This window comes from Astyanax mexicanus, chromosome 25 (assembly GCF_023375975.1).
Source record: "Astyanax mexicanus isolate ESR-SI-001 chromosome 25, AstMex3_surface, whole genome shotgun sequence".
Classification (NCBI taxonomy): Eukaryota; Metazoa; Chordata; class Actinopteri; order Characiformes; family Acestrorhamphidae; genus Astyanax; species Astyanax mexicanus.
In genome coordinates this window covers 18,245,378-18,268,770 of record NC_064432.1, presented here as the reverse complement: position 1 = coordinate 18,268,770, position 23,393 = coordinate 18,245,378, and the positions used below count along the sequence as shown (strand labels likewise).

At 37.9% G+C, this 23,393-nt stretch overlaps 1 protein-coding gene across 3 annotated transcripts in view; it reads right to left on the bottom strand.

Annotated features, from left to right (window-relative positions):
• Positions 1–12,678: 12,678 nt before the first annotated feature.
• Positions 12,679–23,393, bottom strand: part of dok7a (docking protein 7a) — a 31,424-nt gene continuing 20,709 nt past the window's right edge. For 2 of the 3 annotated variants that reach the window (XM_015606429.3, XM_007230148.3), the window contains 3 exons: positions 21,206–21,275; positions 18,877–19,029; positions 12,679–15,042 (listed from right to left, as the gene is read on the bottom strand). In XM_015606429.3, coding sequence (XP_015461915.3) covers positions 14,903–15,042; positions 18,877–19,029; positions 21,206–21,275 — 363 coding nt within the window. In that variant the 3' untranslated portion in view covers positions 12,679–14,902. Of the gene's footprint in view, positions 15,043–15,080; positions 16,124–18,876; positions 19,030–21,205; positions 21,276–23,393 lie in introns of those variants that run through there. The other variant, XM_049472523.1, reaches the window with a different exon arrangement.

Sequence of the window (23,393 nt, the reverse complement as noted above, 5' to 3'; positions counted from 1 at the left end):
TAGTTCTCACAAATAACAGCGCTGATTTAAACTGCGGGCCACTTTGTGCTCCAGGAAGTATGGTAGGTACACTGACTCTTGTGATTGATTCACCATTATAGCCCATGGCAGTTGCGTGCACAGACATTTTGTGGGGCAAGTGCTCAGGGGCGAAAAAGAGCACTTTTTTGTTTTTTGATGTGTATGTTACCTGGCTGGTGGGACACGGGGGAGAAGAATCTGATGCTGTGCATGCTCAGGTTTTCAAAAGATCATTTCAAACCGGCCTTAGTAAAATCTTAAGAATCATAATATAAAAAAAACCCCCAAAAAACAAAGTTTTAAAATGGCACTTTGGTTGATAAAGGGCGGAGTTGGTGGTGCTTTAGCACCACCTGATGTTTATGTCTGCACGCCTCTGGCCCATGGCATATAATTCACAGTAGTAGAAACAGGATTATGAGGTTTTTAACTTTATCTATACTTTGTACTTTGTAAAAAAGTAATGATTAGGGACAGAGACATGCCAAAGTCATTGGATAGCAGTAAGCAGTAATGGATCACAAAGTGTTACCTCAGGAGATGGCTTACTAATTTTGAGTCCTTCTGCACTGAATGTGGATGTGATTTCTGTGAGTCGGTTGTCTGTTTGCATGGACCACTCTAGCTAACCCACAGGTCAGTGCAAAATTTCTTGACCTTTCTTGCAACAAGGCAAAAGTCATAACTTGTGGCATATCAGTGTATTCATCACAATAGAGATTAAAATGTTAATAATTCCATTAACCACAACTTCCAAGTTAAAGAGTTTTACCAGAAAGTCTTCGCTGGATAGAAGAAACAGTGACTCCAACAAAATCAGAAAAAAAAAAATAAAAAATAGTACCCTTGTACTTTTGTGAAAAATAATCAGCATGTGTCCCAATACTTTTGTCCACTTAATGTACATTTCGAAAGGGAGTACAGATGCACCCTCCGTTTATTTGAGGTCAGTTTAATTTGCTGCCGCTGCACTGCTGTCTTTGATGCATGTATTTGATTCCTAATACGGTCAGGTTGAAGTTCGCAGCTTGTGAGATGTTACATCAAACGTTCCATCAGAGCGTTTAAATAGAGAACAATCCTTTAGCCAGCTGGTCCAACCTACATGACTGTGCACAAACAACACACACACACACACACACACACACACACACACACACACACACACACACACACACACACACACACGCTGAACGACCCACACATCATTACCAAACCCAGTCAGCCTCAAATAAACTCATCTCCACCATCCGACTCCATCAGTGTTCGCTTCACCGTAATAAACCCAACTATTCCTGACGGTAATTTAAAGATTAGCATTAGCTGGCTAATGACCTTAATGAACCAAAATTTAAATGTTTCATAACTACCCCAAACTATCAGCATTGTCAGCATGAGCTGGACACACACACACACACACACACACACACACACTCCACACTGGCTAAGTCTCATGGGCTGGCTCTGTTCCTCACAATTATCTACTCAGAGTTGAGCATCATGCTAATAGGGGGCCATTATTATTATGGAAATTACACAGTGCTCCAATGATACTAATAATATGTACTGGAGGCCTTTATCCAATGTGGAAAATAATTGTCTTGGAACAACATATCTGACCTCAAGTGTGAGATCATTAGATTATGCAGCTTTCTTAAAAGTTTTTCTGTTTTATTTTAAAGGATCATATCTTACTTCCTTGCGAAAAAAGAATAGAAAAAAGAAACTAGCTGCAAACAGAAAGCATGGGGTTCAAGCACTATTAAGTAAAGTCGGGTAGAATATAGAGTCTCAGGGTGCTTTCACACCTCCCGTGTTTGGTCCAGACTTTGTGACCTTTCAATTTTGGGTGCGAAACAAAATAGCAGGTGTGAAACCACATGCCATGAACCACAGTCTGCACCAAATTATCTCTCAGTCTCCTAAAGGGTTCAGATTTCAGAAGACCAATTAATGCAAGTCCGGACATGCTATTATCAAGTATTCATCAACAAAACAAGAAAAGGAACCAGTGTTGTGCCAAAATCTGACCCCACTTCACAGCAGTATTTGTGCAAATGCATATGCTTGCATATCTACTGTATCTACTGTAACTGTATAATATCATATTTCCTTTAGCTTGAACTAAGAGGCTTGGCCAACCCCTAAAAAACAACTCTAGAACATTATCCCTACTCAACCAAACTTTGCAGATAATATTCTTCTGGCAATCACCAAAGCCAGACTCGTCCAACAGACTGCGAGATAGGAAAGCCTGTTCCACAGAATACTGAACATGCTATAGTTCCTAAAGTCTCCTTTTTCCCAATAATATCTATCCCAGGTGATGGTGAAATATAGTATGGATAAAAAAAATAAAATTAAAAATGACTTGTTGCAGATGTGACAACTGAATTCACTGATTACAAGGCATGTCCCAATACTTGTGTCCATATTTTAGTGTGTATGAAGTAAACTTCAGTTTCAAAACATGCTGAATAATGTTACTTTACACCAATGTTGCACGTTAGACATACTGCTTACATTGTCAATGTGTTCATTATGTTAGATATACATTTTTTAGCTGAGATTGTATTGTTTATGACATTTGCACAACACAAAAAGTACCAGTACATACTGTATGTGTGAATTTGTGTGTGTGTGTGTGTGTGTGATGGTCACTACTGGCTCTTGTTCAACCGAATTACTGCACTGGACTTCATTACACTCCATCTTGGTTTTGTTGATTTGTATTGCGCCTTATGAATCATAGATTTCTGTCAACTCCTCTCAGTGCTTCATCTGAATAACGGCTCTGAACAAAGAGCTTACACAAACTAAAAGCACGTGAAGATGAGAAATTCACACACACACACGGGCACACACACACACACAAAGCGTGTCTCTTTCTCTCTGTGTCTCTCCGTCTGTCTAATAAAGCACTCTGGTGAGGGATAATAGATCACGCTGGCGGTGGCTGGCGCCGATGCTACTGATGTCCTCCCTCTGTGGAGGAAGAGCAGATAAATTGGAGCTTGATTGCGATTGCGTCACTGATTAACCTCTGCAGATAAACATCTTATTTAAAGCCTTTTAATGGGCCTGAATCACCAAATAAGTCTGTGAATGTGGCGGGAGCCGGCAGGACCCTGTAGAAAAATAGCCCATTTACAGGCTTCACTGTCCGCAACAAGCGCTGTGAGATAAGTGACGGTACCTCAAGCGCATCTTCTGTTTCAGGTCCCTCACTCAAGTGCGGTTTTTAAGTAGGCCACTTCCCTTTACTGCTGCCGGACTCTGATTTAAAGCCAGATTTCAGACTGGTGAATTGTAATGGATGTGATGATGTTCTATATGATAAAGATAATTACAAACAACAAAAGAGAAATAAAGAAAAAAACTGAAAGATTAGACAAGAAACCTTGTGTATTTGTTTTCAGAGTAAACTTCTATTGTTGACATAATGTAAATCTGCCAGTGGTGCATTAAAGTCAACATTTCATGACGACGGAACCAATAGACATGCTCCAAAGTTGAAAATATTGAACGTTTTTTTTTTTATTTCTCCTAACAGTGGTGATATGACTGCATAAAGTGAGTTATAATAAAACAAATGCATGCGTCTATGAATAATAACACATGCATTTGTAGCAGGAGTATTATTTTTTTTCCAGATTTTTGCCATGCAAACCTTTTTGCTATGCAGTAGTATATTAAATTATAATTAAACCATGAAGAACCTTTATTTTTTATTATATTTATCACTAAACACTTAAATTAAATGCATCATTATATCTAAAAAGCCCTGTGTCAAATATGGACTCGTTCAAGTTTCTGGGATCCATCATTTCCCAGGACCTGAAGTGGGAGCTCAACATCAATGCCATTTACTTCCTATGGCAGCTGCCTACCACAAGAGCTGCTGGCCACCTTCTACACTGCTGCCATCCTCTGCACATCCATCACAGTTTGGTTTGGGGCAGCCACAAAACAGAACAAACACAGACTACAATACACAATTGTGAAAATAATTGGTGCCCACCTACCCTCCCTCCAGGAATTGTATTCTGGAAAGATCAAGAAGCGGGCAGAGAATATTATTAAAGACTCCACACACCCTGCATGCACTCTCTTTAACCTTCTCCCCTCTGGCAGGCTAGACACAAAAATAGCTTCTTTCCCATGGCGATCACTCTTCTGAACTGTTGAGTTATCACCACTTTGGCTATTTTCATTTGCACTATTACTGTTGCAGTTTGCCATGGGATATTATGTCATGTTTTGTATATATGTATTATTATTTTGTATATTATGATGATTGTCTGTTTGCTTAATGTATAGAGAATTATATATAATGTTAATATATAATGTATAGAGAATCTACAGAAGACAAATTCCTTGTTGAACATCAGGGAGTCACCTTTAATTTGCTAAATTATCTCCCAGAAGAAGCAAGAATCAAAAACTGAATGTTAGATATGGTGGAATTCATCTAAAACAACATTTGGAACACAAAAATGTGAGTCATTCTCTCTCTGTTTCCAACTGTCAACTCCAACTGCAGAAAAATTACAGACTACAGCCAACTAGCACACGCTCAGCTATACTAAAAACTACAGAGTTAAGATTTAAATGTCATTTTTGAACATCCCTTTATTGGATATATCTGAGACATGGTTGATTTTAGCTTCAAGGTTTACTCAGGGTAGCCGAGTTTTTGCTCTGTGATGGGTAGAATATGATGTACCTGCATGGCAGAAAGAATAGTGGAGTGTTCTGTGGCCTTCCTTCGGGGACCCACTGAGCTCTCTCAGTAAATGAGAAAGATGGAGATACAGGGAGGAATGTAAGCAGGGGAGTTTGAGCCTGTGCTCAACTGTAGTCAGTGCAAATGTCACATGGCTAAAGGCTAAGACCAGTGTGAATGCTGAGAGAGCAGAAGAGCCAAGCCTACTATGTGCTCTGGAACAGCATGCCAATGTAGAGGCCAGATTTACCCGAATGGGCTGGAATGAGAAGATCCATGTATTTCAGTTGTCCAGTGAACGGTAAATCTTATGCATGATCTCCAAAGCCCTATTCCCGAATGGGAATGGGGTTTTCCAAGGAAAGGTGGAGAACTGTAATTATCACCAGAGTTTCCATGATCAAATTATTTTTGTCTCACTAAACATAAAGGGCATTTAGAACAAAGAGAGTAAGCTAATATATGTAGAGTATAACAACACAATACACTTTTATAGGATGTCATTGGTACATCATAATATTCATATATGAGATTACCAAACCAAAAAGCACCAGCAAAATTGCAGAGCCACATATATATTTAAAACTAAATATAACATAACTGATCAAAATAATCCATGTATGATGATGTCATAAGAAAATCACATCCAATCAACAACTTGCAATTACAGTGTGCTCTGAAAACTGCCTACTGTAACAAATGAGCTTTCTAAAGACTTAAGGGCCTCAACGTTGCTCATTCAAGCAAGTTCAGAGCTTAAGCTTTCAGTGTGTGCTTTCTTCTGAATTTTCTGTATGAAGATAACTGTCTGCGTCTCACCTTTTTAACACACACACACACACACACCTCTCAAACTGTCCACTGCTCCACGTGTGCAGCATGAAGGGTTGAAGAAGAGGCAGTCGGAGGTCATCATTAAGAGGATTAGCAGGAGGTCGGGTGCAGGAGCCTGAGATTTGAAGCAGCAGTAGCTGATTTCGGACTGAAGGATGTGAGGAAAAGGGCACCATTACTACCCACTCTGTCCCCCGTCTCCATCCATTAGACTCAGCAAAGCCTCAGTCCAGCTTCACACTCGCTAATGTTCCAGAGTGAGGAGGAATATCTGCTGCTCTCAGATAGAGAGAGCTGTACAGTACAGAAGTGAGAAATGGAGGAGACAAAAGAGGATAGACAGAAAGATGAGGATAGAAAAATAAAGAAATGAGAGTGAAATTGAGGAAAGGAAAGCTGGAGGAAAATGTGAAAAATGGGAGAGAGGAGTAAAAAAATGATGAAAAAAAAATAAGAGGCAAATAAAAGAAATGAGAAATGAGAACTTCCGACAGAAAGAAAAGAGACAAAAGGGTGAAATAAAGAGACTGAAATGGAGAGTGAAAGAGATGGAAAGAAGGAGGTAGCAGGACAGCCAGGAATGAAGAAAGAGACAAACAAGAAGAGATAGCAGAATGAGGAACATTACAAATAAAATAAAAAGAGAAACAGATGCAGATGCAAAAATTCTGACAGAAATGAGAAGAAAAAAACTCCAGAAAAGAAAGAGGAAATAGTAAAATATTAAGAAATAGATGGAGAGGAAAAAGAAAGGTTAAATGTAGAGAAAGAAATGGGAAGAAAGAAAGGGGAATGTGAAAGGGAGAGCAGAAAAAGAAAGAAACCAGAAAAAACATCTTTCTCTTTCTTCTTTCAGTTTTCTCCAAGATAAAGAAAGAAGGAGCGAGAACTGAGGAGAGAAAGAAATGAGAACAAAGAGTAATAAGAAAAGGGAAAGAGAAAGAAATTGAGACAAACTAAGATGAGACAAAGAGGAAGCAGAGAAAGAGAAAGAAAAACACTCTACCAGAGAAAAATAAGGGGAAAGAAAGAAAAAAGTAAAGAAACACATTAAACAAGAGAAAGGGAACAATAATTTTCAGAGAAACAAATGAGTACAAAGAAAACTAATAAAGGAACAGTGATAAATTGAGAGAAAATGAGAACACATGTAAAGAATGAATGGTGATAACTGGGAAGAGATACAAGAGAACAAGAGTAAAATAGAAAAACAGAGAAAAAATAAATGAGAAGAAAGGGTTAATTTGGAGATGAACAGATGACGAGAAATAGGAAGTGAGAACTGAGGAGAAGAAATGAGAAAAAAAAGCAAAAGAAAGAAACTGAAGTGATAAAAAATGACAAAGGAGAAAACTGAGAGAGTACAAGAGAAAGATGGAATGTTAAGTGAAAATAAAAGAGAAAGTCAGAGAGAAATAAATGTATAGATGGAGAATAAGTGAGAGAACATGTGAGAAAAAGGGATGTAGGGAAGTATAAAGAGAAGGAGAGAGTAAGAAAGTGAGACTGGAAGCGTGAAAAAAAAATCAGGCTAAAAAATATGTTTGCAGTGAAGCCAGCATAGCACATTAATCTATAGAGGAAGCGGCTCTGGCAAGCAGTCCATTATGCTGCATATGATTAAGTGGTCATTTCATTTAAAAACGGGCAGAGGAAGGAATAGCACGGAATGAGGAGAGAGTGAGTAATGCCGAGAGCTGCTGGTGATGCTGGAGTTTGGACGTATGGGAGCTGGAACAGTCTGTCTGTGAGCAGACCACAGCTCTAGTAACCCTCTCTATGGTACCAGTTAATGCCTACAGGTGTACCAATTGAATTGGAAAGAAATGCAGCAGCGCTGAAATTGAGAAAGCTTCCATAGACTCAACAAGCAGCATTCCCATTTACACATTCACAACTCTCCCTCGTCTTAACAGATGTACCCAATCCTCTCAGATTGTTTGAGTCAAACGCCGCCACTGCAGACCCCTTTCAGACGCACAATACGGTGGGTAATGAAGAAGCTGCGGACCTCCACTGACATTCATTTACGCAGTAATGATCCGCCTTCACGACGGCTGCAAGGGAGACCGGTGCATAAGCTAGATTATCCACTTGTACACAAGACCGGCTTGTTATAGAAATTGTGTTTGCTTCAGAATTCAGCAGCCGAGCACTCTGCCGCATACTTGGGAGTGTTTTCAGAAACTGAAAATAGCTGCTATGTGTCACATTTAAAACAATTATGATCACATTCATTCACTTATACTTGTGAAATTGATGTTATGAATTGATGTCTCTCTCAGAATTTCAAAAAGGTTTTCACAGAAATGTAAAACAGCAAATACTATCCAACCATTTATTTGGAATCTGGAGAAATCCCTGTGCACAAGGGACAAGACACACGGTCAGAAAGCACTGGATGATGGTGATCTTCAGGGCCTCAGGCTGTAGTGATTCTCTACTGTAAATCACTGCAAAGGCTCCAAAACACTTCCACAAATCATTACTGTCTGTGAAAAAAAATAAAGATTTCTGTCAATTCTGTTGTCCTTTCTGAGCCAAAGCTCCTTTAAAATGGACTATGGCAAAATTTAAATGGGCAAAATCAAAATTTAAATATATAATATATTACAATTTCATGTGTAAATTCTCCAAAGAAAGGAGGGATATAAACAGCACCAGTATTAATTCACTAATTCATTTGGGATACTTATAATCAGAATCGAGCTTCTTTAATGCTTTTGCGGCTAAATGTGATCCAATATTCACAGCAATGTTCCAGGATCTACTGTAAGACCGTCAAAGAAAAGAAGATTCTATTTCCTATACACACACACACACGAGCCATAGTTGACTCTGAAATTGCCTCTTTATTTCCCTCAATATTTCTCTGTACAGTGTGCTTCACACGCTGTGCATGCACCATGACAAGCGCTAGGCTATTTCAGACTCAACCCATGACACTACTTCTGGTGTGAGTGGAAAAAGAGGCACAGACTAAAGTGAGAGAACATAGAGAAAGAGAGAAAAGAGGCTGATATACATGTAACGCGATTACGCTGCTCCTCCCTGACTAGGCCTGTGGGCTCAACTCAAGAAGCAGGGAGACTGCAGGAGAGATGAGGCTTGTAATCGAGTTGCGTCCAGCAACAACCTGTGACGGCCACACTTACACACACACACACACACACACACAAACACAGCAGTGCCAACATTACACACTCACACGTTCTGGCTCTCTCACAATCACTCGCGCAAAAACAGAGCTGAATTTCAGAGAATTCCAGCCTTCTGTAAGCCAAGACATGTCTCTCTGCCACTGCCTGTTAGTAAAATGTGTCAAGGAATTCATCTAATAAGAAAAGAAAACATGTTCGCATATTATTGTAAGGATAGATTTGAAAGGAATTCATATTTTAATTGCTCATTATAGTACAGAAGACAGTCACTCCCTGTAAAAATCTTCATTCGTCATTTTTGCCAAATACTATATAAAAAATAAAATTGTCCGTATAGTATAATTTGACTGAATCTGGCTGTTGTGCTTCACATTGTGTTAAAATTACATGAGGAAAGGACTTATAGACACTCCAGCTCCGAAGTGACACTGACATGCCCTATGCATGTCATGTGACATGAAACTAGTATCGAGCCTTCCTGACTTTTGCCATGTCTCAGGGAAGCAGGACGTTCCACAGGAAGTTCTGCTTTAATATACATGTGGGGGCTCCTGCATTGAAAGTGGATGTGAATTGTGCTGTTGAGTATCTTGTCTGTTTATACGGACAACTCGGTTCAGTCGGGCCTTCTTAATTATTACCACACTCACTGCCTCACTCCATTAGCATGATGGCCAATGTTGAACTTCTCTCACAAGATAAAACCTCACAACTTATACACGTGTGAATGATTTTTTAAGCCATCCACTGAGATAAAATTCAGGATCAATTACCTACTATACTGCGATACTCTAACTTAAAGCAGGTCAGTGTAAGTATTAACACCGGTCTACCATTTAACCCTTTTGTGGTGTTCATATTTTTGTTACTCGTTTACTTTGTTATTTGTATTTAATTCAGCAAAATTAAGCAATTTTACATTAAAAATGTTTTACACATGCTTGCTTTACCTAAATTGCAAGCAATATAAACAGCTTACATGGTTAATATTTGCCCTTTACCTTTCTTATGTTACATTTCTTTTAAAAAGTGCTACTCTTTTTTTTATTAGTTTTTTAATAAAATGTAAAAGAAAATAAATTAAACTCAAGATATGAGTATAAAATTTGTTTAGTTTCAAATTTACAAATGAAGCAATGTTTATTAGCCCTTGGCCAAACATACTGTATGTAATATAAATGTGTGTGTGTGGAAAATGTGTTTTGATATATGTTTTTCACAAAAAAATGAGCCAATGCCAATGAGTTTGAGTTAGAAAAAATATATTTTTTGTATCATTTGATGAAAAATGAAAACGGGAACACCACACAAGGGTTAAATAATAATTTAAAAATCCTACTTTGGGTAAAAACAAGCAAAAGTAAAGAAATGATTCAGCTTACACTAAAGAATGACTTTATTGATTAAAATGTGTACTAAATTTTCACTGAATAAAATATATTGATTTAACGCACACATGTTAATCAAGTAAAAACCATTCAACATGTTTATTTGTTGGACTAGACACAAAACAATGAACTTACCATCTGTTCCTTGCTGTATCTATTATGCAGAAACCCTTGATTTTACAGACCCTACTCAAAGGCTTCATAAAACCTAGGTACGTAACATAACATGCTCATAAATACTGCTGACATTTATAAGACTAAGTCTATACTGCACATACAGCTGTCTGCACAAGAATTCAGAAATATCAATGAGGTACGAGTGACTTATGAGTGCATCATAAATGTTTTATGAAGCAGTTAAGTAGCCACTTAAACTGAGTGTTGCCAAGTACTATCCTTTCGAGTGGATGCAGGACCTGCTGAATGAACGAAGATACATGCACCGGGCTGCTGATGAAGCACTGTCCAGTGTCAGGCGGGACCGGGTGCGTCAACACATGACAGCTAAAGACAGATCAGCAGCCCTCTGAAGTTTCAGAGTTGCTCTGGTATCTGACATCATTGCCACTGACCCCAGGTTGCCATGGTGACCCTAACTCCCTCGGGCATGTGCGTGAGAAACAATCAGAGTACAAATGCCAGCCGTGTCACAGTAATGAGAGGCCTGGAGATTGCCCTAAACAACCAGCTCCACATCCTGAACGGCTCCTCACTAAACACATCCTTCGGGACAGGCGGAACAGGGGACCGATTCCCAAAGGTCTGTGGACGGAGAAGTCGGCAAAACTGCAGCTTATCTTCCTCTCCAAGAAATCTGCCTACATTTGTTGCAGACAGTCTGAACCAAGACATTTCATTGTTTTGTCTGGTGAACTTAATTTCATTTGTTAATATACATCCATTTCTGTATTTCAGACAAGCAACACATTCCAAAGATGATTTCTCCATATACAGTGCATAATATCATTACACAAAAATAAAGGGGAAGGGTGCAAGTCTAAGCTAAGCCTAGTCTAAGTCTAACATGTGATCTCTGATCCCATTGACAGCACTGTATCAAGAAAGATCATTCAACAATAGGTGACAGAACCACAGTTAAAGGGATTACTGGGCAAAATAGTCAAGCAGCCTGCCAGGAGTTATATTCACAAATGCCACTTACAACTAACATTACTCTTCAGAACTGAGGCCATATTTTAGCCTTATTTTAACACAGTAATAATGTGTATCATGGTCAGACAAATCAGCAGTCCAGCTCTCTTACATTGATGCCATGTGACCAGGACTGAAGGCCTATCAAGATTATTATCAACTACCATTTCAAAAGCCAGGGTCTGTTATGGTATGGGGTGTGTTTAAATTTTTTTTTCAACAAGACAGTGCTTTCTCTTTTATTATTTGGGTTTGTACATATCAAAATATATTTTCACAAAAATATATTTAAAAGACATAAGAGAACTAGCTTATCATCATCAAGCTTCTTTAGAATATCTAGACTCTGAACATACAAAAAAAATCTGATTTTTCCAAGTAACAAATTGGATTTGGAATCGGATACTACTAGAGTGTCTCGACATGCTGGTCATGCAAAGTAGATTAAGATATCAAAGAATTAAATATTTTGTTAAAGTAATACAATATATTCTTAAAGTTAACATTTTTACTTATTATCAAGAATGTAGTTATCACAAAAATACAAAAATATTATGATATTATTTAAGGGGCAAAGATGGATAGATAGATAGATAGATATACATTGAAGTCAAATACTGATTACAGTGCTCTTTAATTAAAATATACTCTCTGTAATTAAATGTAGAGTTGGGCCAAGCACTGATAATATCCTTAATATGCTTATTTTTTGATATGATAAGCTATCATGATATAATATTGTCATGTTGTCCAACTCTATGCATTATTCTTTGATACATCACCAGCATGGTTATGTAGTTATTAGAATCGACTTATCAAACTTATTAAAGTTCCTTTAACTCTAAAAATATGTAATATAATTTGATAACCTTAATCAACCCCTAAACTTGAACTTAAAACTAAACTTAATTTTTTACACTCTTTTAAATAAAGTCCATAAAGTTAAAAAACCTGAAGCCTGAACCTTTGTTCAGTTTTTTATGTCAATCTGGTTCATATAAGAATTCATTACTTTGCTTTTAGGACTGTGAATACATCTTGTTCATTCCTATATATTAACTGTGACCTGTTTAAAAACAACAGCAAACGAGTCCTTATTCAGAGCAAAATGATACGAGACAAAGGACATCATGCATTCATAATGTCAATAATGGAATACCCATACACAGTGCACTAGGCTTGTAGGTGTGCTCTGACTCATAACCGATGTAGCGTGCTGCAGCGCCTTCATTTTTATAACTGTTATTATCTGTATCTGAGGCTAATTATAACGAACTGTTTAACTTATTATCTCTGGGAGGAGTCTTCACAAACGCAGCCAGCGCTAGCCCACTCAACTCATATATAGGCAGAAGTCTGGAAAGCAACCATAAACACACAAGGAAAAGCCAACAGAGACTTTCACAATGATTTAACAGGATTGATATGAAATACATAAAAATACACTAAAAAAGAGAAAAAATTAAAGAAACTAAGACATTCTCCTGCTTGCATTGCCATAAAAACACGGCATTGACATTGACATAACAATTCTGACTGGTTTGAGGTGGCTCGTAGTGCATAAATCAAAACTGGGCCGAGTTACAGTACCTTTCATGTGCATGTTCAAACCCTGGCATAAATCCACCGTATCAGGCAGAGGATCTGAGTCCTTCCAGGTATGGCATGGCATATTCCAAGCACGAACTGGGCCCCTTATGTATCAAAGCATCTTGGAGCTCCCTGTGCAATTTGACACTGGCTATGAATTCCACTCTGGATGATAGAGCAAAAGCTGTACTGGCCTAAAGGACACAAGCAATAACATAAAAACACCACATCTTTACTGGAGTAAAAATACATCTACTCAACGGCTTAGAATAAATACACAATTATTTGTTTACTTATACACAAATACACAAACTATAGAAAAAAAAACTCCAATCAAAGCAGTAGAACACACACATCTTTATAATGCCTCCAAAAAATTTAAATGCCACCTCTAAGGTATATAAATACCTAATATTTTAAATCTGGTTATGATCACCTAGAAATACAGTGTCAATATGTTTTTTATCCACATAAAAAAGTATATATATATATATATATATATATATATATATGATCAGGAGATGGCTGGTTCGAATCCTGTTCATGTAGCTTGCCATCAGCTACCGGAGTCCTGAGAGAGAACAATTGGCCTTGCTCTCTCTCTGGGTGGGTGGATAGTGCTCTCTCCCCACATCACTCCAAAGGGTGATGTCGATGTGTAAATTTGGGAGAAAATGGGATAAAAAAAAAGAAAGAAAGAAAATAGAAAAGGGCCTGGCAGCATTCTGTACAGATCCGGTTGAACACAGAAACCAAATATTTTAGGTTGCCAAATATTTTGAGCATTCCTACACAAAACAGTTTATTTCCTTTTACAGACTTCTTCTGTGGGCATCAGTTATTTTATGTTCAGAGTACCGTGGTTGCTTTGAAGTCCATTGCTGCATGATTGTTGGTACACTGTTTAAGGAGTCATTAACTGTACAAAGCTCCCCTAATAATCATAAATTAAACTATAGCCCTAACAATCGAGTTAAGATTTAAGATCTTTGTAAAAGTATTTCTCTAAAAGCTCAAGTCTCTGGAGATACTCCTACATTTTGCCATATAGAGATCAAATTATCTTCTACTTAATTAACTGTTCATTGTAACAGACATACATAAACCAAATATAAAAACCAAATCTTCACCCAATGTTTAAAAAAATACACTTACAAATATATACTTTTGTAAAAAAAAAATCACAAAGCACTGTCGTTTGTAAGCTGCAACAGCTCTGACCTATGCTCCGAGGTCTACGCAGTTTTGCCCAGTGGGTGATCGTTATTGGGGCTGATGCCGCCTAATTGAGCCATGTGTTTGCAGCTTTGATGTGGTGTGTGAAGCATGTAGTATTTGATTAAGGAAGAAGAGTTTCCGTGTGTGCGTTTCTTTATGTATCTGATTAAGGGTGAGTGGCGTATGTGTGTGTGCGTGCGTGCGAGTGTGTGTGTGTATTTGATTAAGGCAGCGAAGTGGAGTTGTGGGAGCGACATTAAGGAGATGCTGCAGGGCACAGAGTGTGGGGTGACTCAGCTATAATCAGCCATGTTCACACAGTCTGTGTCCACAGTTCTGACACTCATATTATCACACTCACACTCACCCACCCACACAATAAACCACACATTAGCGCACTCGCACTACTACACTATCCCCGCTGATGAAAGCAGACCTTCTGCAGGGGTGGGAGGGTGGGGGGAAGCCACTTACAGTTACACACTACCTCCATTCTCACTAATGTTAATTTCCCTCTAACTGTGGTCAGCTTTGGCTCTGTGAGGAGCTCACAGGCCGGTCCTGAGATGAACAGCCAAATGTGGCCCATGCTTCTGGATGCAGTGGATCGGTAAACGCAGGCTTGTAGTGTAGTCCAAAGCAGGAGAAGGAGGAAAGATCCTGTTGACCAGAGCAGCCCGACTTCTGAGAGGAGAGATTTTTCCAACAGCCTCCTCTTTTTTTTTTGTACTCGCTGTCTCTGAGCGATGTCATCACTGTCACTGTGGTGAAGAGTGCTGGGGTAATTATTATAATGGCGAAGAATGATGACATTATTGTGGTGCACCTCCTCTTCTCCACTGTTCTAATCTCTGAAGTCCTTCCTCACGCCCCAGGGCATGCTGGGTTCCCACTCTGTGAGCTGTCTCTGTTGCTGTGATGTCAATCTGAGCGTATTTTGTAGAGCCTTTTCCTGCAGAGAGAAGACCCAACACAAATACAGTTGTTATTAACAAGAATTGTGTTAATATTAGTGTGCAAATGTGAAATATCTTTACTTTGGCATTTTTTTGAATCTGTATGATCTTTAGTATTTGTATCATCAGACCTTAGACACTGTGTATCAGCCACTAAATTATTTTATTTTGGGCTTGGGGTTCTTTGGGCCAGCCACTGAGTGACTCTACATTATAGGTTAAAGGCTCTTGGAACTAAATGAGTCAATATTAGATTTGGAGGTTTCCTGGGCCAGCCACTGAGTGACTCTACATTGTAGGTTAGAGGCTGCCTGGGCCAGCCAATAACTGACTCTACATTGTAGGTTGGAGGCTCCCTGGGCCAGCCACTGAGCGACTCTACATTTGTAGGTTGACAAATGGATGACTAACTGTGTTTGTGAATTTCAGAAGGACTTTTAAGAAGTTTTGGGTGGAAATGGTTCCTCTGTGGAATTGAGCTGCCAGCCTCTTATTGGCTGGCATTGTGACCTTTAGTATTGGGAGTGCTCTCATTGGTTGTTTTGTAATCATGTGTGTTTTAAAAGCTGGAATGTTATTAACTTTTGTCTTTTAACCCTGATGAAGGCCTGAGTGCCGAAACATGTTGGTTATTCTTGTATTGCTAATAAATCAGAAATTCTCCAGTCAACAAGTGCTGCTAGTTTTTACCATTTGTTGACCAGACAATGAGTGACTCTACATTGTAGGTTAGAGGCTGCCTGGGCCAGCCAATGTCTGACTCTGCATTGCAGGTTGGAGGCTCTCTGGGCCAGCCACTAAGTGACTCCACATCTCAGCTTGTTGTTACAATTTATTTATATCCCCCCTTTCCCCTATGTAAGTGTGGCTAGAGCAGTGAGTTCAGCTGATATGATTGAATGGTGAATGCACAACTGACTGAATGAATGAATGAATGCTCATCACTGAGCTACGATTTAACCTTCCTCACATCAGCTAGCAATCACTGCCTGTGTGACGCAGAGGAGCTGTTTCAGCGACGTTCCTCACCCCTCTGTTCCACTACAGCTGCTGGCAAGCTGCAAGTACCATGAAACCCTAGACGCGTAGTCAAGGCAACAAATGGGGGGAATACGATTACAGATAAGTGGATTCCAGTGATGCTTTTGAGTATGAGAGGGGGACACTTGCACAACATGGCGCAATTTTTCTGCACTGATTAAACTTTAAACACCTGAAAGAGATAGGCTGTTCTCAGTTTTTCCATGAATACAAAACTATTAGATCAGGCAGACAAAAGTTTGGTATTTTAAGTTTGCTTTGTTAGTTTTGTGCTGGAGAAATAAGGCTAATGCAGCTAATAAGTAAAGGAAGCTTATATACATAGTCATTAAAGCAACATTATGTAGAATTTTACTTTAAAAAAGGCTTTTAAGTAGGGCATGTAAGAGACAAAAGAGTCTCTACTGTTGCTTCTTTGGGCTCGGCACGCCAGCTACAGCTTTATGTAATTTAAGAGAACGACCAGGACAATACTTGTGAGAACTATCGGAAATTATGCCTTATATTAATCCTGTAATCCTGTAATATTACTTAGCCACCTCAGTACATAAGCATATGCTTATGTTTATGCTTATTTAGAATACTTTTTCTCCACTGTTTCGTAATGCCTTCTATGGCATATTTCCAGCACACATGTGACACTGTTGCTTGATGAACGATCAATTTACATACTGTTCTCTCATGATTTCACAATCTCACAATACGATATCATCACAAAAACGCTCCCCACGACAGTTGTAAACTGTTCTTCATGCCATCTGTTTACTAAGGAGGATAACATACTTCTAAATAAGAAAATACCAGGAATTATGCATTTATTGTTCTCAGAATTTAACAAATAATATTCTTCACTGCAGGTTTACCCTATTAATTTGATTAGTGCCACTACATAGAGTAATGAAGCAGTAACTTTAGTAAGTCTTAGAGACAAAATTGATATATTGACACCATAAAAAAAACATAATATGGCAAAATTAATGTTTTGTCCCAGTGTACTTAAAAATAATCTTCATAGCTTAAAACACTCATTTCAAACCCTTCCAAACTTTTGACCAGTTCTTTTGCTAAGTAATCACTCTTATAGTAAGAGGTCCTTTGAGGCTTCCCTAAGCTTTCCCTTAAGCCTTTTGTGTTTTGTGAGCACTACTTAACATTGTTCTGACTCAGCGTTATCACTCATTGTTATGCATGACACTGGTTATGCATTTTATTATTAATGAATCCAGGATGAGCACTCATCCAAATGAAAAAACATGAACAACACCCACATATGACAATGTGATGCTGATTTTGAGAGACAACTTGATTGGTAGCTCATACCTGAGGGATAAGCTGTTTATAACTTCTGTAATGAAACTGCAGTGAATTTCTTGAGTTTCCAGAACATTTGCCTTTGTTTTCTGCATCAATGTAACCCCCTCTTTGCATGAATATGTTAAATAAGCCAGTAAGACCAAAGTAATGGAAACATGTATCATATGTATCACATCTGTTTAAGAAATGTCAGAGCTCTCGGCAATACATCACTTAATGTGAACAATCATTAAGCGCTGACTGTGTATTATCAGCAGAGAGCTCTGTTAACATCTCTATTGAGGCTTCTGTGATGCTGATTCAGCATGTATCAGATGGACACGCCATTAGCTAAGTAAAAACGAATCCCCTTAAAAAAACATGTCAACAACTGAAAAATGGCTTAGAGACCAGCCAATATACAGTGGGTTTGAAAGTAAATGATGGATTAAATTAATTAATAAAAATGTTTACTTGCATTTTTAAATTTTCCACTAATTTTCATTAAAACAAATACGATGTAAACAATATTTTACATGTGTGGAGTTTTTTCATATAAATCTTAAATATTAAACATCAAACACTGCTGTCTTAATCAAAAACATAAATGAGAATTGTGTCAATTACAAAAACCCTAAAACAGTTTTTGTGACAGTCAATCTTCACTTACTACATTTACATACCCAACCCCACCCACTAGAGAAAGCCCTCCTTTCAAAAGCTATGCCCAAACAGTAAAACTCATTGACAGCTTAAGAACAATACAATGTTGTTGATACTGGAGAGCAGCTCATCACCACGAGACTCCTGCTAGTTGTGAGAATATAAGTTCCTATGAGAACCAGAGGCTTTTCCTGTATCAGTATTTATACAAGGGTATTTCAAAGTCAGCATGCAACCTCTTATTACAAATATAAGAGGTTGCATTAACTGTTCAAAACAAGCTGAACCTAAACTGTTTATAATTTAATTACTAATTAATTTTTTTTGTAAGCCTTATTTCTTCAGCTTGCTAAACCCGCTATAAGGACAGCAACTCTGCGTAGTGATAGATAAGCTAGGAATTAGTGTCAACCAATTTCCAGACCAAATATGCCATCCACTGTTAATTCAGATCCATATATCCAAATTATGTGAGTTTCAGAGTTGCAGTTCCTCATTCTACCACAAATACTTGATAAAAATACTAAAAATACTCAATAAATGCATTCAATGGTACTTTTAATCATTTTGCAGGATTTACACCACACAGATGAAACAAACTGTTAGTTGTTACATATCTGTGTTAGGCAGAGTTCACATAAGGAAAAGTCTATTTCAATATGTTTTAAAAATCAGAGGTTCATAATTTATGTAAATACATGCAACTGATTATTATTTCCAACCTAAAGACTAAAAATACCAGCAGCTCTGTTGGCAATCAGTGTTCTCCTCTTTAATAAGCGTGTCAGTACCAAAAATCTCCTGTTGAGAGGTGAGTCATCATTATTGCTTACCCCTGATGGTGGTGCCATGCTCCTGCAGCTCCAGCTCCATGTAGTGCAGCTGCTTTTTAGATGTTGGGCTGACGGGAATATTCACATATGTCACTGTGTCTCCTTTCGGCCTGTCTATCACCCCAGAGCCCTCAGGTGGGAACACAAATACTCCTGCAAACACAAACACACCCTGCAGTTACGTGCTAAAGAGATCTCTAAAATCTCCAAATTACAAATATTTAATGAATTTAATACTGTATGTATTGTTTTGCACAAACTGAGAAACAACTAGTGTCATATTTCACTACTGGTGTTTCCAGAAAAATGCTGCTCATTTCCAATAAGCTTTTAAGACACACTGCTTTTAAGGACTGTGGAAACCTTATAAAAGGTGGACAGTCATGGAAACCTAACAAATTAAAACCACTTATCAAAGTCTTTGTGTTTCGAAATGAAATTAAATTCGAACAGAACGGGAAATGCTACCTAGATTAAGCTTGCTGCCATGGACAGTGGCTCAGTGGCTTTGCTTTAATGGCTTATAAACAACAGCTCAAGGCTGACTGCTGTACGATTATCCCATTCAGTCATATCAAAAGTCTTCCACATAATATTTTCAATTAAAGGACTGCCACCAACACTTCTAAATTTAGCATGCCACAACATTATATAGACAAAAATATCAGGACACCATCGTATTTAATGTTTTTCACTAAATACAGGGTACTAAATAGAGTTTATGGTAAAAAGGTAAAAATGTTATGGTAAAAATATCGAATATTTTCACAACACATATTTATCCTGATACTTTGACATGCAGAAAAAAAAACATCAGTAGCAACAGATTGTTAAAAACTGCTACTGAAATTACACAACACTAATACTGTTAGAATTATTTTATTCAAAATCTGCAGTACCAGTATCCTTTATGAACTGACAGTAACAACAAAGTTCTCAAACAAGTATAAAAAAATAAGAAAAACTCACTACAATAGAATAAAATACTGTCATATCCCAGCTCTATTGTCTCTACTGTTCAGGAAAAGCTTTCCACTATATTCTGGAGCACTAATGTTTGGATTTGATTGCATTCAGCAACAATACTGTTAGTAAAGTCAGGATATTGGATGATCACCACCCCACCTCATCCCCAATTGCCAAAGTGCCCCCCAAAAGCATTGGATAGAGGACCATTGTTCCAGAGAACACAGTTCCATTGCTCCATGGCTCAATGCTCCTCTTTTATACAGTGTACTAATTTGTTTACTAATTAATACAGTGTATTAATAAAAACAAATGTTAACTATAATAAAGGTTGAAAGGCAGACAGAAGAACTGATAAAGAGAGAAGCAGAAATGTTATGTGGCTTTCACCATGACCATGACTCATCTATACTAAGCCATTCACTGTAGTAAATAATTGGAACAGGTCATACATGCGGAAACTAAACTCTAGTACATTATATATCAAATTGGCTGCACACATCATTAAAGCGTAACACAACAGTAGGCAAAAGTTTCACGATCCTTACCATCCACTGCGCTGTCCACAGTGGGTGGTAATGTCTTCTATGACATATTCCCAGCACACTGTGGATTGACGGTAAATGCTTACACAAATGTGTGGCATGGAAATGGAATGTCACATCCATCTGACACCCTCTTACCAGTCCTCGCTGGACAGTGTTTAACACTCACAAAATAATACATAATTCTGATGTTAAAATTATATTAGCCCTCTCTTGTTAGCTCAACTAATCCCACTTGTTTTTTCTTGTCGTGTCTTGACGACAGCATAGTTAAGTATTGCCAGTGCAAAATACTTTGTCTGGTCTATTCTCTCTCTTTTTTTTTTTTTTTGAGTGACAGAGATGATTCTCTGGTGTGACAGGAGGTGCTATGTGGGTGCAGACTTATGGCGCACTAGGGGAGTGGGCAGCACCTACAGGTCTCTTTTTATGGCTTGACTGATATTAATGAGTTTAGCTTACAAGTAAAAAAAAAAACATCTTATTTAATCACATAATGAAGACTTTCTGTAGAGTTTAGAGCATATGCTAAAATGTGCAATCTTTGTGGCTTACTGACTTTTTTTTGTTAATACTTTTTCATATGCTTTCAGAAATGTAAAATGGTTTTCCCAGATTTTCCAAGCTTCCCCAAGCATTTTTCTTTAAATATTGTACTGTTGGCGGTATATAAGTGCTGATATATGGATACATATGAAAGGAGCTGTGGTGCTCAGGTATAATAAATCACAGAGAGACTTATCAGTCAGACAAGAAACCATATTTACATGTTAAGTGAGTCTCCTTTCTACTGACACAGAGGAAAAGTGGTCGCTCACCTTCAGTTTCCTGAGGGCTCCTCTGCTGCCCGCAGCTTCCCATTAGCTCATATCGGCTCTTCTCCTCCACCTGAAAGGGAGATGCATATGACCTTTGCATAGAACAGAATACTGTGTGCTGCATACATTTTCACCTGTATTCTGCTCTGCTGACTGAATGAGTAGAGGGTGTTTATTTAAAGCACACCTTTTAATAATCCACCATAATCAGGGTTCAATTTTATTAAATATCAGCCTAAATACTGCAAACTGGTATTTCAGATGGTGCTAAAATATCTTTAGAGATATTACTATTATATGATGAAGGCACTTTAAAAATACTTTTAAAAATATAAGTGCTTTGGTTATTAGTGCTCACACATTTTTATCACAAACATTTTTGTAGATTGTGGCCAAAATGTTTATTCTATGGTGTCATTTAAAGAACCTTTTGTAGTTCTTCAATGGTCAGGACCCCACAGGACCACCACAGAGCAGGTAATTACTGCAGTGACACTAACAGGCTGGGGGTGTGTTAGTCTTATTGTCTTGTGCTTGTACGAGTGGATCAGACACAGCAGTGCTGCTGGAGTTTTTAAACACTGTGACCCTCCTACCTAAAAAAAATATTCTTCGGTTTCAGCTGGAAACAAACCTGTTTGTTCTAACCTATTTATTTCGGTGGAAATGCACAATGGTTAAAAATTAAATGCACACCAGAACGTAGCCCGATTAATTAGACAGTAAGTATTAATCAAAAAAGATGGTGTAAATGCTATGGCTGATATTGTATGTGTATACATATACAGCTCTGGAAAAAAATAAGAGACCACTTAAAAATGATGAATTTCTTTGATTTTACCTTATTAAATACTTCTGAAATATAATCAAGAGGAAGATGGGTGATCACAAGCCATTAAACCAAGCTGAACTGCTTGAATTTTTGCAGCAGGAGTAAAGGCATAAAATTATCCAAAAGCAGTGTGTAAGACTGGTGGATGAGAAAATGCCAAAATGCATGAAAACTGATTAAAAACCAGGGGGATTTTCAACAAAAATTCAACAAAAAAACTTTTTGAATAAGATTTTTTTTTACATTATTTAAGGTCTGAAAGCTCTGTAACTTTTTTGTTATTTCAACAATTTCTCATTTTCTGCAAAATGCTCTGAATGAGAATATTTTTACATGGAATTTGGGCGAAATGTGGTCCGTAGTTTATAAAATAAAACAACAATGTTTATTTTACTCAAACATAAACCTAGAAACTGATTCAAAAACTAAAGTGGTCTCTTAATTTAGTTTTTTTTTCCAGAGCTGTATATTACACATAAATACTACTATCATTATCAACAACATCAAACAACTAACTGTTAATTATTGGTGCCCAAAATATTCCACGATGATCCATCCCAAATTTGCATAATTTATCGAGATAAGAGGCACGGAGGAAGTGAGGGAGGGACAGACGGGGCATCAAAGTGTGAAGTGCATAATAGCAGTAGATGAAAGATGGAGTGTGAGTGAAATGCTGAACTGTAATTAAATTAACAGAGGGAGCTACTCGGGTCCACGCTGATACACACCCACACAGGGCCATTAGGAAACACCACTCCACAGTTAATATGTAACCTGTCTGCACAGGCACAAGCTAAACCACAGGTTTCTAATGTAATAAGAGGTTTACGGTGCGTGTTCATTGAGCCTGTTACAGGGAGGGTGTTTACCAAAAAAAAAAAAAGAGAATGAAACAAAGAGAGAGAGAGAGAGAGAAATGTATTGGTATGAGAGGCTTCTTTCTTTATGACTCTGTCTTGTAGGAGGGTGAGAAAATCTCTGTCCAATCTCTTACACAACACACTCTGCTCAAAACACTGGGCTCAGCACAAGCTTTAACTAGCTTAGACATTTAGGAGAGGACAAACATATCTCTCTCTCTCTCTTTCTTTCTCTCTCACACATCCTGTCTGAAGTGCCAGACCCTTTATTTCACTTGGTGTTTGATGAATAAGACAGCAGCTTGAATGTCAGGATAACAAGACTGAGTAGTCATGATGTTCTTGTCTTATTACTCGTAGGTAGGTAACAAACTGCTGTATCTTAAAATAGACGTACCGTTTGGATTCTACGGTCAGTTTAATTGTCTATTTACAAGGTGATTAAAGAGTATTAATAAATGGGCTGAGAACATATTGATAAAAATGAGTATAT